We start from the raw sequence: 15,060 nt of genomic DNA, 5'->3' as shown, positions 1-15,060 counted from the left end.
CCAATGTCAAACTGGAAAAATATAAATTAGTGTGACTTATTTTCTATATAATATTTTATCAAAATGTTAGTTGCATAAATTTAGCCCAAAAATTAAAAAAAAAATGTATATTTTTAAATATAGATAGAAAGGGTAATAATAGCATGTTAATTGAAATTTAATAAAATAATTTTTTTTTTTTTTGATACGCACTGGTAAGAAAAATAAATGCAATTAAGCATTAAAGTAATTACTGAAAGTACATCGATGAATTAAAATCTTTAACTGATTTTCTACACTATGTCTAGCGAAGTTTATTTTTATATATAAATAATATAGTGCGTTTAAATTTAGTTTTAGTAGAGTAGTAAATTTCAAATAAATGATTGCCAATCGACGGACAATAAATAAAATGAATATATTGTATTATTTTATATATTTTAATTTTTAAGGATAAATTAAAATAATTTTTAGTATTTTATTTATTTTACTATTAAATGAGTAGACTATAAATACATATATTTAGAACAGAATATTTAAAAGAGCGAACTTTTATCGTTTGGCAGTTATATATATCTTTTCTATTGCTAACATTTTCTCAACATTTTATACAATCCTTTATATATATATATATATATATATATATATATATTTTTTTTTAATTTACACGTTTAATTCTGTAATTCTGTCATTCTGAAAATAATATAGTTATCTAATATATTTTGTGAAAACTGTCAAGTTTTAAAATTTTATCGACTTATTTGTTCACTTAGATAATAGTACCAAATAAATAGGAAATTAATATTCAATTCCATAATGAGTTTAAAATATTGATAAACTACTGTAAATAAAACAGTTCCAAACATTACTTTGGACGAATAGAAGTTTTCTCCACTACTGCTCGATTTAGCATACAGAGTATCAAATGTTCCTTTATTGTATTGTAAAATGAATTCTTCTAGATTATTCTTAAGTAACTAATCACATTCTAATAGCGCATAATGATATAAATATTCGCAATACTGTAAAGTAAAGTATTTTTTTTTTTTTTTTTTTCATTACTATTACGCATTAAACATGTGTTTGTAATGAATTTATAATTCATACCAATTTCGAAGAATTGCAGAGAAAATATTTGCAAGAATAAAAGAAATTGTGCTGGTTTATTTGTAAAATTGTATGGACACGATTAATTAACGTCAAAATAAATACTAAAACAAAATCAGTAATTTCAATTTTGCTGAAAATCATATTAAAACTGACAACTCCATATACTTATACTAAATGACAATTAGTAGTATTTTTTCCCAAGAAGTCTAATAATTAATACCGCGGTCCTTAAGAATATGCGTATGTGGAACGTAATGCAGTTGTTACACATTTCATATTTGATAAAAATTTAATTCAAACATGTGACGATATTTTTGATTAATTTGATTAAATGAATCTACCTGAGTAATCAAAAATTTCTAATTGTACGGGCGCGCATTTATTTTATATACAAGATATAAAGCTTTGGGCACCCTAGACAATTTTACTTATAATCACTTTGAATTAAATATGAATGCTGGACTTTATTTGAAAAGGTAAAATCAAATCAAAAAAGTAAATTCGAATAAAAAAAAATGTATTCCATACGGATTATTTAAAATGCAAATGGCATTTATTATACGAGGAAAGAAGACAATGAGAGGGAAAATTTTCAAAATCGTTTGCCCGAGCTCCTTTTCCTATACAAGGCAATCACTTATGGAATATTCGCGCGTCGTTAATATGTAATAAAGTACCATCGCAAAAATATTTAACATGATTAAAAACTAATCGATAAAAACGTACTCTAACATCACGATAAGATTATTACGTAAACAGAGCTTTCTTGTTTACGATAGTTGCCTGCCCGTTATAAAAATGTTTTATAATCACCGGAGGCATTCCACAATGGAAGCTCCCCTCGACGCATTACAGCACGCGGCCGTCCATCCCGTTGTGTTGTGCTCCGTTGCTTGGTTCGTACGTTGGTAGTGCGTGTTCGGTCCACCTCTCTATATATATACATATATATATATATATATATATATATATATATATATATATATATATATATATATATATATATATATTGTATTACGTGAAGTAAGTAACTAACTGTGGCAACGGCCAACCGAAGAAGCGATCGAGCAGAAGAAACCAAGGTCCTTGCGTGGCGTTGCTCGCTCTATCGGGGCAAATTAAAAAATCGCCTCGCGCAGGTGTAGTCGTCGCCGCTGTCGTTGCGACTTGACTTGACAAGTCGCGTATTATCGACCCTTGAACCCCGGTCGTGCACTTGACTCATGGTGGCCAAACATCACCGTTGGGATCGTGATCGTTTGAGGCCAACAGTGACTATCGTATCGTTCCTCGGCAATAGATATTCGCCAACACTGCTCTGGCTAACGGCATTCTCTACCTCTTGGCCGCTCTTTCGCTCAATTATAGAGGAAGGTAAAGCATCCGTAGTGCACTGGCTCTGTCCGTACGTACGTCTCTCTCTCGCTCTCTCTCTCTCTCTCTCTCTCTCTCACTACACCTTTACCTCCACCTCTACCTATCTCCCCCTGCTAGGCGGGTTGTTACATTCTCCGGTGCGGCACGATATTCCGTTGCATCGCAGGAATGGTTCGTCGTGCGGACGGACTCATCCGAGTCACGTGACGAAAGCAAGGCTCGATCGGGAAAATCATTTGTTATTACAAAGCCACTTTCTAGTTTACATGTATATAAATGATTTTCATGCTTTCTTTATGACACGCCAATGTTTTCCTTCTATCGTCGCAAGAAATGTGGATAATAATACGTGGATTACAATACGCGTACTTAATTATGGGTCGAAGTATGAAATCCGAGACATTGCTGTGGGTATCATTAGATACCTAACAAGGAGCACGGAACAATGAGAATCAAAGAAGATAAATTGATTTTTTAATGGCCACGTCAATATTATCTATATAAAAGATGTTGAAGACTTTATTTGTGCATTATCTCATACTTAAAACGTTCGAAATCGACGTTCTACTGTCGATGCATTAAACGTCCGATCGCTTCAAGTGCAAAAGCTCTGTAACAAATAAAAAATTTTTTTATCTTCATACATTAACTCTTCGTAATCCCCCTCTACATTCGATTTTTTCCGTTAAAATTTATTATTATACTTCTACTGTTATTATATTTCTCATCTCAATTGTTTAAATATATTTTTATGTTATCAAGCCAAAGAAGTATTTTACAAACATTATTGAGTGGAATTCCCCGCTAACGTGAGCTAAATATACTCCAGCTCATTACAGAAATTGAGTTCCCCCACTTGCTTCAATAAGATTAACTTTTATTTGTGCAATAAAAACTTGGCTCAGTCGTAAATTTTTAAAGGCAATCAATCACATTTATAAATGATGTATGTATAAATTTATATAATAAATAGAGTAAGCGCGCGCGCGCATATGTGTATGTGTGTGTGTGTGTGCGCGCGCGTGCGTATTTATATAATGCGTATATACATTGTTTTAAGTTTAATTATCAAAATACGTACACGACTATGTTCTTACGCAAACTAAGTGTGCGATAATTCAATCGACTATTCTTCTCTAATTAGACTTTCTAGGATTTCGCACTCCACTAATTTCGAATCTTCTGTTGAAATGTCAAGCTGGTATCGTTGTATCAAGTGCAATCTTCTCAGTCAAATTCCTCTTGCATTCATTCATAAAGCCCCGTTTACAAAAAATTTGATAAGTAAGCTACATTTTGTTATCGAATAATAACTAAGCATGAAGAGACGATGAAAAACAAAAGCAGAAAGAGAGAGAGAAAGAGAGAGAGAGAGAGAGAGAGAAAGAGAAATGCAGCTCCCTTCAAATATTCGCATTTTTAGGCAGCCATGCTTGTGTTCATTGATGGAAGTGGGTCGAATTCGAGGATGGCGTTATTAGTCGTTATCGTCGTCTGTTCGCAAATGAGTGACGTCATTGCCAATGAGACAACCCGCACTGGAGCAAATAATCGAAAACACATGGATCCTTATTTTTAATCGAAATATAGACTCTTTTCATAGACTTAATAACGATGATGTGGAAGGGTATGGCTCAGTACAGTTATATCCTAATATTAAATTTCCTGAGCATATTGACCGTCGTATAAAGGCAGTTTTACAATTTAGAAAAACAAATGCTACTATTCTATAACTTATATTACTACTGCCCATTTCTCGCTTTATGAAAATCCCCATTGCCATATCAAAATATTTCTGTGATATTTCTATCTCTGCTATTATTCTTCCTCTTACGAAAACTCAAATCTCTTAATGTACCCGCAATGTATTTGATATACCGACTCCTAACGGTTACGTATCAAATAATAATAATAATAATAATAAAATAAAAAAACAATAACTTCAGTCTTAATGAGTCGATATACAAACAAACCTTTCATGTATTTAAAGAAGATTCATTACTTTTTAATTACAATAATACAAACTATGTCAATTTAATTGTTAATTATAATCAACTGTTTTTGTTATTACACTTAATGCAAGGACAATAATTATTTAGAAATTATTTCGTATTGATAGTGATATATAATATAAATATTTCATCATGCATCTATCTAAATAATAAAGCTATATTTCACCGAGTATTTTAATTTCGAATATATACAATTAAACCGAGAGTACAAAGTAATTACAAACTGTTTTAGTTGATATTTTTATATAGTATAATAGTAAAAATAAAATGGCTTATTGTCAGTAAATATGACGTAAAAGCTTAATCTAGTAAATACTTTATTGTAAAATGGTTAAAGTGTATTTAAACGAATTGACAAAAAATAATAAAACAATTTTTAAGAGCATTTGTACGAATGCTTTTTTCACTTGTCCTCTCTCATAAAGAAAATCATTTGCAATGTAAAATATGCATCATAAGCATTAATTATATGAATCATTGTTTCACTTTGGAGAATTAAAATAATACAATCTTAAAATACAACTATCTATAAATTAAATTATTAAAATATTTAAAACATTATTGTAAATATATAAAACTTTAAATGATGGAATACGAAAATTTCAATAAAAATTCATTAAATTTTCTATATGAGTAAAACCCAAGAAATTACTCTACATAATTTAAACAAATTACATTAATTTTTATTTATAGTTCAAAAAATTTTCTTATTCATTAATTGGCTTTTAATCTTTTGTTAAAATGAACATTATAGTGAGATACGTATATCTTTCGAAGTTAATTCTGAATTAATAGATTAAAATGCTTTTTAAAAAGCCGAATTTTTTAATTAACAGATAAGATTGTACAATATGTACCGAAATAATTTACATCAGTAAATAAGTTATTTTATCTAAAACGTTTTAATAGATTATTGAAATTGAATATGATCAAAATTCCTTTCCAAAACTGAATAAGTAAATAATATTACGAAATTGTGAATGAAAAATTTTAAGATTAGTTGACATAGACATAAATTTTATTTCTTGTATCAGTTCGTTAGCCATATATTATTATTATTATTATTATTATTATTATTATTATCATTATCATTATTATTATTATTATTATTATTATTATTATTATTATTATTAGATATGCGTTCTTGAGATAAAATCACATGTTGTGTAAAAGAAAAAAAAGAAAAAAAAATAACTAATGCATCATTTTTACCAACACGAAGTCGGACAATTGTATAAACCAATGTACAGCTGTTGATAAATTAAATATGCTGTTATTTTATCTCATATGTGTTTAAATTGGCATTATTATAGGAACATTGCTTCAAGAAACTATCTTTAAAATTAAAATAATTCTATTAAAGTATTATTTAATATTTTAACATATACTCGAATGACATTAAAAGTTTATTTATTTAACTTTATTACAATAAAATACACGTATATATTGTAATATATTTTAAAACTAGATAATGTGATTACGAATAATTTATTTAAAATTATATTATACATATAGATATGTGCGTGTGTCTGTTCTTGCGTGCGCGCCTGCGTGAGCGTTAAAATAATAATTTAACTATTCAAATAATTTAAACTTATAAAGCAACTTTTTAATGAACGCTAGATTTATTAAAAACCTGCATTGTACACTCATATTTGAAGATATATTCATTTTATTTTGACGAAAAATATTTTTATTACGAATAAGTATTATCATTTATATGTACAAACATGTAATATATTCTTAAAGGAACTTTGTACACAAAAGCATCAATACTTGAAATAATAAATGACGCTATAGTCTATGCATATAAATGTTTGTATATCTTTCAACTTAACGATTTTATTATTCAGTACTTTAGTTAATGAAACTTAAATTTAAATCTGATAATTAACTCCATGAAATTTTGTAATAATGTTGAGGAATTAATGAATTTTATTTCTGTATTAGGCAATTTGGTAAATACTGTATAACATATTTTATTCGTGTTGAAGGGTATTACAAAGTATATAAGGAAATATAAATTTCAATTTATTGCAAAGTAGCTTCAGAGACATAATTAACTGAACGAATGGTTTAAATGTAGAAAATTTATAATAATAGGGACTTTCTCGTATAGCGAATGAATGTAATATAAATTTTATAATACTTCCGGAGAAATTGACTATTTCTGCGTTAATTCAGTTATAAGAATATATATATATATATATATATATATATATATATATATATATATATATATACACACACATATACATATACATATACAAATAGCTGGTAAAAATAGCCTTTATTAATTAAAATATTACGTTGTTGTATTTTTATTTTTTAGGTTCGAGGGTATTAGAGCTTTCTACATTCCTCACTGTAATTGCACAATATCAATACTTTTGTGCGTGGACATTTTTTTTTTTGTATTATGCTCGATATTTGTCGGTAGTGTGAAATGGTCAGGCGACCAATCGGTGGAGATTAAAATTTTGTCCGTGATAACGTGCCGGTGATGTCTCTATCTGTAGTGGTACAAAATAATCGGATGAGTAGCGGCTGAAGGAGTCATACATCGTTCGAACGCTTTTGCTACTAGAAATGCTGCGATCGTTATGCAATCGATAAATGTATGCCATTATAGACGCCTCTTTGTGTTCGTTAGGATCGAATATGCAAATTAGGATACTTATGCATTTTGTCATATTCTCCTTTCATATAAAATTGGATTTTATTTTGTATCACTTTGTCGCACTAGGAATTATTGTAAATATTTTTGCACCTAATAGAATTTAGAATTTGTTTCTCTTCTACTATCGAATATTCCAGTATTTGCTTAATCTTCGCTACAATCCAAACAAAAACAAAAAAAAAAAACAAAAAAAAAAAATTACTTAAAAATCTTTTATAGGGTAAGAAATACTTAATATTTAAATAAGGTATCGTGTCTTGTCCTGAATTGAAAATATTTGTTAATAGTGTATCTGGAAATTCCTACGTCGTAAGTAATCTATTAATTTAAAAATACAATGAAATTGATATTATAAGCAATGGAAGCTCAAAGTGCAACGAGCAACAGGATGCTAATACCACTTAGATGAAGGAGAAAGTATGAAAAGACGAGATAAAAAGAAGGTGGGAGTAGAGCGTAATTTTCGTTCTCTCTTACACTTCTTCTCGCGTTCTCTCGCTCATTTTCTATTTCTTTCTCAACTCCCGATGAAAATACCCGTACAGCATCTAATAATATAGGAGCGTGACTATAAGTCGACGATCTGAGCGCTCAGTGTACAAGACAAGACGCGCTTCAAAGCAAGTTACCAGAATTACAATAATTAACAATTAATCACGCGCGCACCTTGATTCTAATCATCTTCCTTTTATACTTTGCCTCTTCACTTTTGCATGCATTGTCCATCTAATTTCACGGACATATCACGAACTTTCGAGACTTCACTTTACTCAAACGATAAAAAGATGACGTTCCTAGTACTGCAAAAATCAGGCAATCATAATAAAAGTTATCCGTTAAAACAGTCTTTCCACTGACCTTATTCAGCCCAATCTGCTTAAGCTTAAACCCTACCCCCTTTTCTTACCTAGAACACTAAAAAAAACTTAGTTTATTCATATAACATTATTCATGAATATTTGGATTTTTGTTTAAGTATGTCGTACACGTTGCATTAACATATTACATCGTATCTATATCAACGATGCATTTATAAATTAAAAGCTTTTCCGGAGTATTATTTGTTGATTTGCATTAAAATACAATTGAAATAATTCTTCTTACCTTACGTATCATCAGTTAAATTTCATGGTTTTCTCAATATAATTATAGATTTATTATCATTTTAAAATCAAACTTGATACTTCACAATTACTATTTATATTCTTGTATAATAATGAACAAACAAAAACAAAACAAAAAAAAAAAACAAAAAAATGAGATATTTCATTTATATTACGTGAAAACTAATTTTAAAAGTTAATATTTTAAATTGCCATCTTTATTATTGGATAGTTTATTTGTCAAATAAGAAGTATAATATACATTTAAGAGAATAAAATGAACTTTAGCGTGTTAATCCGTTATCCGTACAGACTTTTGAATTTTATAGAATTAATAAACTTTTAATACAATGGTCCAAGACGTTTGTAAAATATTTACGAAGAGAATTAACGAATCTGAATATATTTTTACTCCCGTCAATTATGTATTATGCAATCGATAACACAGTCTAGCGTTAAGGGTAAAATTTATTTAATCTTATCATAAAGTATCTTAACACTCTTCTATACATTGTATTTTATTAAACGTAATGATTTTTATGTTTAAATTTTAATTAAATTAAATAATAAATAAATTTGAATCGACATTATAGTTAATGTCTATTTTATTACTATGTTTTTTCAAATAGATTTATATTTTAAAGACTTTCGTGGAGATTTCATTAATGTTTTGTAAAAATGAATATAGTATTGCATTTACAAGATGTGAGAAACTTTTTGTATAATATAATATAATATAATATAAATGTAATTAGTAACGAGTAATAATAAGCGAACAAAAATAGAGTGCGTTTCATCGAGCAATGCTTGGATTAAAAAAAAAAAGATTTATTTAATTTTTCTTTACATTACATTAATATTTTATTGTACGTAATAAAATTAATTACATTGATTAAATATTTCGAGCAGTGAAATTTACTCAAATAATAATTGGAAGTACGATATTAATAATATTGTGATTAAATTATTTATAAATTGTGTAACTCTATTGGGCGTTCTATTTGGAACCTGTTAGCGTTGAAATCAATACCTTCGGTTAATTACCGATTCTATGTTTAACGAAAAGTCATGGATATTGTTAGAAAACTATTTATACAAACGTTAAATTATAACGTTTGCCTATCGATTTTATTCATAATTCAAATCTTTCGAAGAAAATTATTTAAATTTTTGTTAGAGTTTGCTTATAGGAAGTAATATTTACTATCGCGGTCGGATTAAAATACCGAAAATTCCCAATTCATATGATTCAATAGCAAATATAATTTTCAAGTTGTGACGAACGTGTAAATATACATATTTATGATTCGAAATACAGAAAATGGCGTAATTTACGATTTTGTTTTTCCTTTCTATTTTTTTCTCTTTTCATGTTGTTAGAAATAACGTTTTGCAGCAGAAAAAAAAAATGAATGACTGGATTTGCTGTATTTAGTAACATAAATATGTATATTGCGCTATTCGTAAGCCACAAATGACATTTGCCTTTGAATTACGCTTATAAATAATCCAATTGAAGTTTAAAATGTTTGGCTCCCTTTATTTATCCTCATAATCTCTTATTAATTATTGACACTTTAATAATTTAGTTACTGACATTTTTTAATTCTCACTCGTAGCGTTTATTTTTCACAATAATATGCCGCGTTCTTAAAAATTATGGGCTGTACAAACATGGGGTGACGAGCCCTTAAGGGCCAAGAGGACGCGGCGTCAATCATTAATAAGCAATTCAAACGATTAAAACGATAATTTTCTTGATTGCAGCAGCAAAAATTCCTTAAGCGGACAGCTGAGGAGTTGGAGTCGTCTGGCGGTGGTAGCAATGACGGAGGTTTTGGCGAGCCCTCGGTTAAGTTGCAGTGCACACAGTCCTTGAGCGCGAGTGTTCCCCACCATGGTCATGCCCAGCATCAGTCCGGTAACGCTGCATCCAATCCTGGGTCGAATAACAACGCCGGGGGGCCCGCACCCGGACCCCAGTCCCAACCACCACCTGGCCACCAAGGTTCGATTCGTTTTCTCCTCATTTTAAATGGGAAAAGAAAATTCTACATCAGAGGCCTCTCTTTTCAATAATTAATTTTCACAATTTAACGAACAAATCGTAGCTTTAGGCTTCTCTTGCCAACTAATTCGATTATCAACGAGGAGAAGCCTTTTTGCGTATAACTGCAGTTAAGCTATATAACTTTTAATATTAAAATAGACCTTCATGCAGAATGATTCTTTCCTACAAAACTAATTCAAAGTTTGTATTTCAAAACTGAATTCCAATCGCCTGAATTATTACGGTCCAACCCCTAAAAGAGGCATATCATTACATTTTCATTTTATTTCAAGACAATCTATGTATTTTATATTATATTATAATCAATTAGCTATACGAATTTTATATGCTTTGATTCATATCGTTTGTTAATACCTGAAGATTTAACTTTTTGTAGCGTGAGACAGTTATTTATGAAAAGTATGTTAAATAAAATGGGACGTTAATTCTGATAAAAATGTTTATATTATAATTTATTTTATCTTACACTGTTTGTAAATTTTGATTGGCTATTGTAAGTCTTTATTGAAGTCAAAAAGTCATTGCAGTAATTATAATTGTTGTAATTGAAATAAGTGAATTTCTATCTATATATTAACATAGTTTCTATGGCTTGAAAATTAAAAATTAATTTTTTACAATTGCTAAAATATATGCGAATAAATAATTTTTTTCTTATCTTACTATTGAAGTACTTTTAATATCGAAAGTAATTGGAAATTTTTTTTCTTTTTTTTTGTATTTCTTCAAACTTTATAATATTTATAAAAGTAGTCATATATTATGAATGATTCTGTATATAAACTTTAATCATATCGTACGTTAGTAATTTTTAAATTAGTGTTTAGTGTAAAAAAAAAAGAAAAAAAATTAAACAATTTCTATGCACGTATTAAATGCGCCTATTCATACACAAAATAAATTATATATGTTTTTAGTTTTATCGTGTAAGAACGAATCGCTCGATCGAAGAGATAAATTTATATTATTCTTAATTATAATCGTATTATTTGCACTTAAGAATTTTGATTCTAGTATTATGAAATCAAATATTACAAAATGATTAAATTTTTATGTGCCATGAATAATTTATTGTAACTCATTTTATTTAACTGGAATTCTCATTTATGAAAAAATAAGAATTGTTATATTCTTGTTATTAGTATTTTATAATGTGATTGGATAAATAAAATATATTTAACTTAAAGATTCAAAAATCTTATTTAATCAATCGATTGTTTTTGATAACACAATTATATAAAGCTACGATTATTCATTGTTTTTATATAAGTTAATAAGAAAATTTTTCTCTCGTAATTAATTTTTATTTGAGTTAACTAATTTATTATAAACTCCACATTCAAAGTTTCTGGTAAAAATGTCGGTTCTTAGAATAAAATACCGAATGCAGACACATTAATATTATACGTTCACCTTGATTTTTTTAAACCTAGCCAAATTAGCATTATGTTTATAAAACTTGTAAAGTTATTTATTCTGTAGAATATAATGGAATTATAAAGTAATTATATAGACGAAGTGACCTTATGATGATGTAATTTTCTGATATTTTGATAATAAATTATTTAAAATAATCTAATGTATTGGTAAGAGATTATTGTGTAACCATTCTTTAATACATGTTTAGTCCATCGACTTGTTAGCATTAAATTGTTTATTTATATTAAATACGCATAAAGCAAATAGTCTCATTATTAGATTAGTTTGTCAACTAAATGCTTTTTTTTTTTTTTTTTTTTTTTTTTTTTTTTTTTTTTATTTTCAACAAATCCGAGGATCTTGAGCAGACGTTAAATATTTGATTATTCCATTGCAGGTGGAGCTGGAAATGGTGGTGGTGGCACAACAGAGGGACTTACGAAATTCTCGGTGGAGATTGTGCAGCAACTCGAGTTCACTACCTCGGCTGCGAACTCACAAGCCCAGCAAATTTCGACGAACGTGACGGTAAAGGCATTGACGAATGCCTCGGTTAAGAGTGACCTAGTGAATGCTTCAGCCTCGCCCAAAAACGAGCCAAAAGTTGCAACGAACGGAGCGACGACCGCACCAACGAGCGTCCCGACAGCTCCTGCACCAACCTCGAACCCCGCTGATATGATAAGCAGCCTCGTCGAGTGCAAACAGGAACCAGACAATGATTTTGACCTTGAGCAGTGTGCAGCAGCCCTTGAGAAAGATCCCTGTTTTCCGGGATTCGTCGTCGATTTCATGGGTGATGAGGCAGCTGATGATGACGCATTCAAAGACCTTATATCCGAAATATCGGACTTCCATCCCCAGATGGATTTTATCAAGGATCTCGACTTTGAGGAGAAGGCCCTCGATGGTCCTGGCAATGGTCATATCAAACTCGAAGACGACAAAGAGCAGGTACATGCAGCTCTTCATGCTCAACAGCAACAGCAGCAGCAACAACAACAGCAACAGCAACAGCAACAGCAACAGCAACAGCAGCAGCAACAGCAACAGCAACAGCAGCAACAACAACAGCAACAGCAGCAGCAGCAGCAGCAACAACAGCAGCAGCAGCAACAACAAGGCCCTCTGGGTACACAATATTCACCGGCGGCACGATTGCCTTACTCGGGACTTGACTTCAAATCAGAGATGAGTCCAGCGGCCCAGACTCTTAAACAAATGGCCGAGCAACATCAGCACAAAAGCCAGCAATTGGGTATAACTGGATTCAGTCCCGCGGCGGTTCGGGGTCCAAGTGCGCGTTCGCCTTATGCGGAATTCGGTCAGTTCGGCGGCGGGCCACCGGACTACCTGGGCAGCCCCGGGCAGCCTGGCGGCGGCTTCCACAAGAGTAACGGTGCGGGTCCGGTACCAGGCCCCGTACCTTTCCAGACTCAGCAGCCAGATATGTTTGTACAGCAGCCACAGTTTGACATGGGCAAGAGGCCGGTTCCGCCCCAACAGACGGCCCCGGGGCCCCAAAAGTCGGGGACAATTTTGGGACCGGCGGGTCCGGGTTACAAACAGCAGTACTCGCCTTACGGTAGTCCAGGTTCGATGCCAAATCATGGCAGCCCGGGCTACCCCTTGCCACCTAGGATCTCGCAGGCCCAGAGTGCCGGACAGAACCCGGGCCCTCAAGGAAGTTTCAGCAACTCGACTCCTCCAAGGCCACCTTCGGGTTCCGGCACCTCAACCATACAGATCAATCAGGCGCAACAGCTGCATATCAGTAATCCCACTCACCAGATTCAGGTTGGTCCTCTCAATTCTCGTTAATGTGATTAGAGCTTTGAACGGAGGCGAACCGTGTTTACTACTGAAAATTGAAAGCTATTTTCACCTCCTTCGATTCTATTTCTGGGCGTCAAAATTCAGAATCTTTAATTTTATTTTCTCTTTTTGACATATTGACGAGTGTGATGATATGCGCGTGATAGCGTATTTTCTATCATCTCTGTGGATGCAAATGAGTTATACGCTCGGAATTTTAGAATTACGTATAAAAGCAGTGGCGAGTGAATTTTATCGTTTAATTATATTTTTAATTAGACGAGAGTAGAAGTTAATTAGAATATCATTGGTGCGATACTGTGAGTAATTATTTTCAAGTCAGTTGTTTGCTATAGTATAACAGACTTAAGCAATATCTATTCAGATTTATTTATTTATTTATTATACCCCCCCCCCCCACATATATAGGATCATTATCCAATTATGAATTCCAGTGCTCTAAAAATAGCAATGCAACAATGTTGATAAAATATAAGGATTTGAAATTAATTGCAAATCCATCTTAACATCCGGCTTTTAAAATTGCGAAGGGAAAGGCAATATTAAACTTAGACTATTCTTACTGGGCTTTGCGGATAAAGAGCTGACGAGCTCCATAAACACACAAGTGAAAATAAAAAGAGCGCGCGGACAGTGTAATGGTACGCCGAGGCATCCCCGGTAACAATTGAAAAGAAAAGAGGGGAAACAAACTCGGTCAGTCTCGCTCGCAAGCATACGGCTTGAAAAAAAAAGAACGAAAGAAAAAAAAATGAAATCGGTGACACGTAGTGGCGATCTACCGCTCACGGCGCTCTACTCGAGATCGAAAGTGAGAGTAAAGTAAGAATAAAAGACGGCGACAGACGGAAGCTGCGGCGAAAAAGGAAGAATAAAAAATGTAGTCGACAAAGCTCAGCATCCTGTCGATATATTCCTCGACAGTGCTTGGGAGACGCTTTCCATGCCCCTGTCTTGGTTAAATCGAGCGGGCAATGACGTCGCCATGCGTCTGCGCGCCAACGCGCTACTGGGAGATACGAAGTATGGACAGAACAAGCAAATTTTCAAAAGGGGGGTGTGAGAGAGCCAGCGAACGAACAACTTGTTGCGCGCCACGACGCGCAGTCCCCGTTTATGCTCTCTCTGTTTTATTCGCTCCTCCTCCTCCTCCTCCTCCCGACTCGACTACTCGGCACACTATCGACGCGGTGTCCCTTCCACCCTGGCGGCTATATAGTACGGGAGGGCGCGCACAATCCTACGCGGCGCCGCGTATCAAGCCCGAAAATAGAGCGGCTTCTCGTGCCGTCGACCTTCCATCACAGCCTTTCTTTTCATTCCCGATGCCATTCTAGTTGATGGATGAATCTCACGAGGATTTAACCTCCTTTGCACTTGTGCAATGCGCGATAATCAAGAGCCCAATCAAATCAACCAAGTCCTTTTCGAGGTTGCCTCCTGTATATCCCCCCCCCCCCATCCCTCCACCTT

General features: G+C 32.2%; 1 protein-coding gene across 1 annotated transcript in view; it reads left to right on the top strand.

The window, feature by feature from the left end:
• mam (neurogenic protein mastermind) overlaps positions 1–15,060 on the top strand; it is a 69,413-nt gene that overhangs the window by 38,593 nt on the left and 15,760 nt on the right. Inside the window, exons 3-5 of the mRNA XM_011503233.1 lie at positions 10,029–10,269; positions 12,149–12,762; positions 12,856–13,548. Coding sequence (XP_011501535.1) covers positions 10,029–10,269; positions 12,149–12,762; positions 12,856–13,548 — 1,548 coding nt within the window. The remainder of the gene's footprint in view (positions 1–10,028; positions 10,270–12,148; positions 12,763–12,855; positions 13,549–15,060) is intronic.

The sequence above is a fragment of the Ceratosolen solmsi genome, unplaced genomic scaffold, assembly GCF_000503995.2.
Source record: "Ceratosolen solmsi marchali unplaced genomic scaffold, CerSol_1.0 scaffold45, whole genome shotgun sequence".
Lineage (NCBI taxonomy): Eukaryota > Metazoa > Arthropoda > Insecta > Hymenoptera > Agaonidae > Ceratosolen > Ceratosolen solmsi.
Note: the sequence above shows the minus strand (reverse complement) of the source record. Positions and strands in the feature narration are given on the sequence as shown.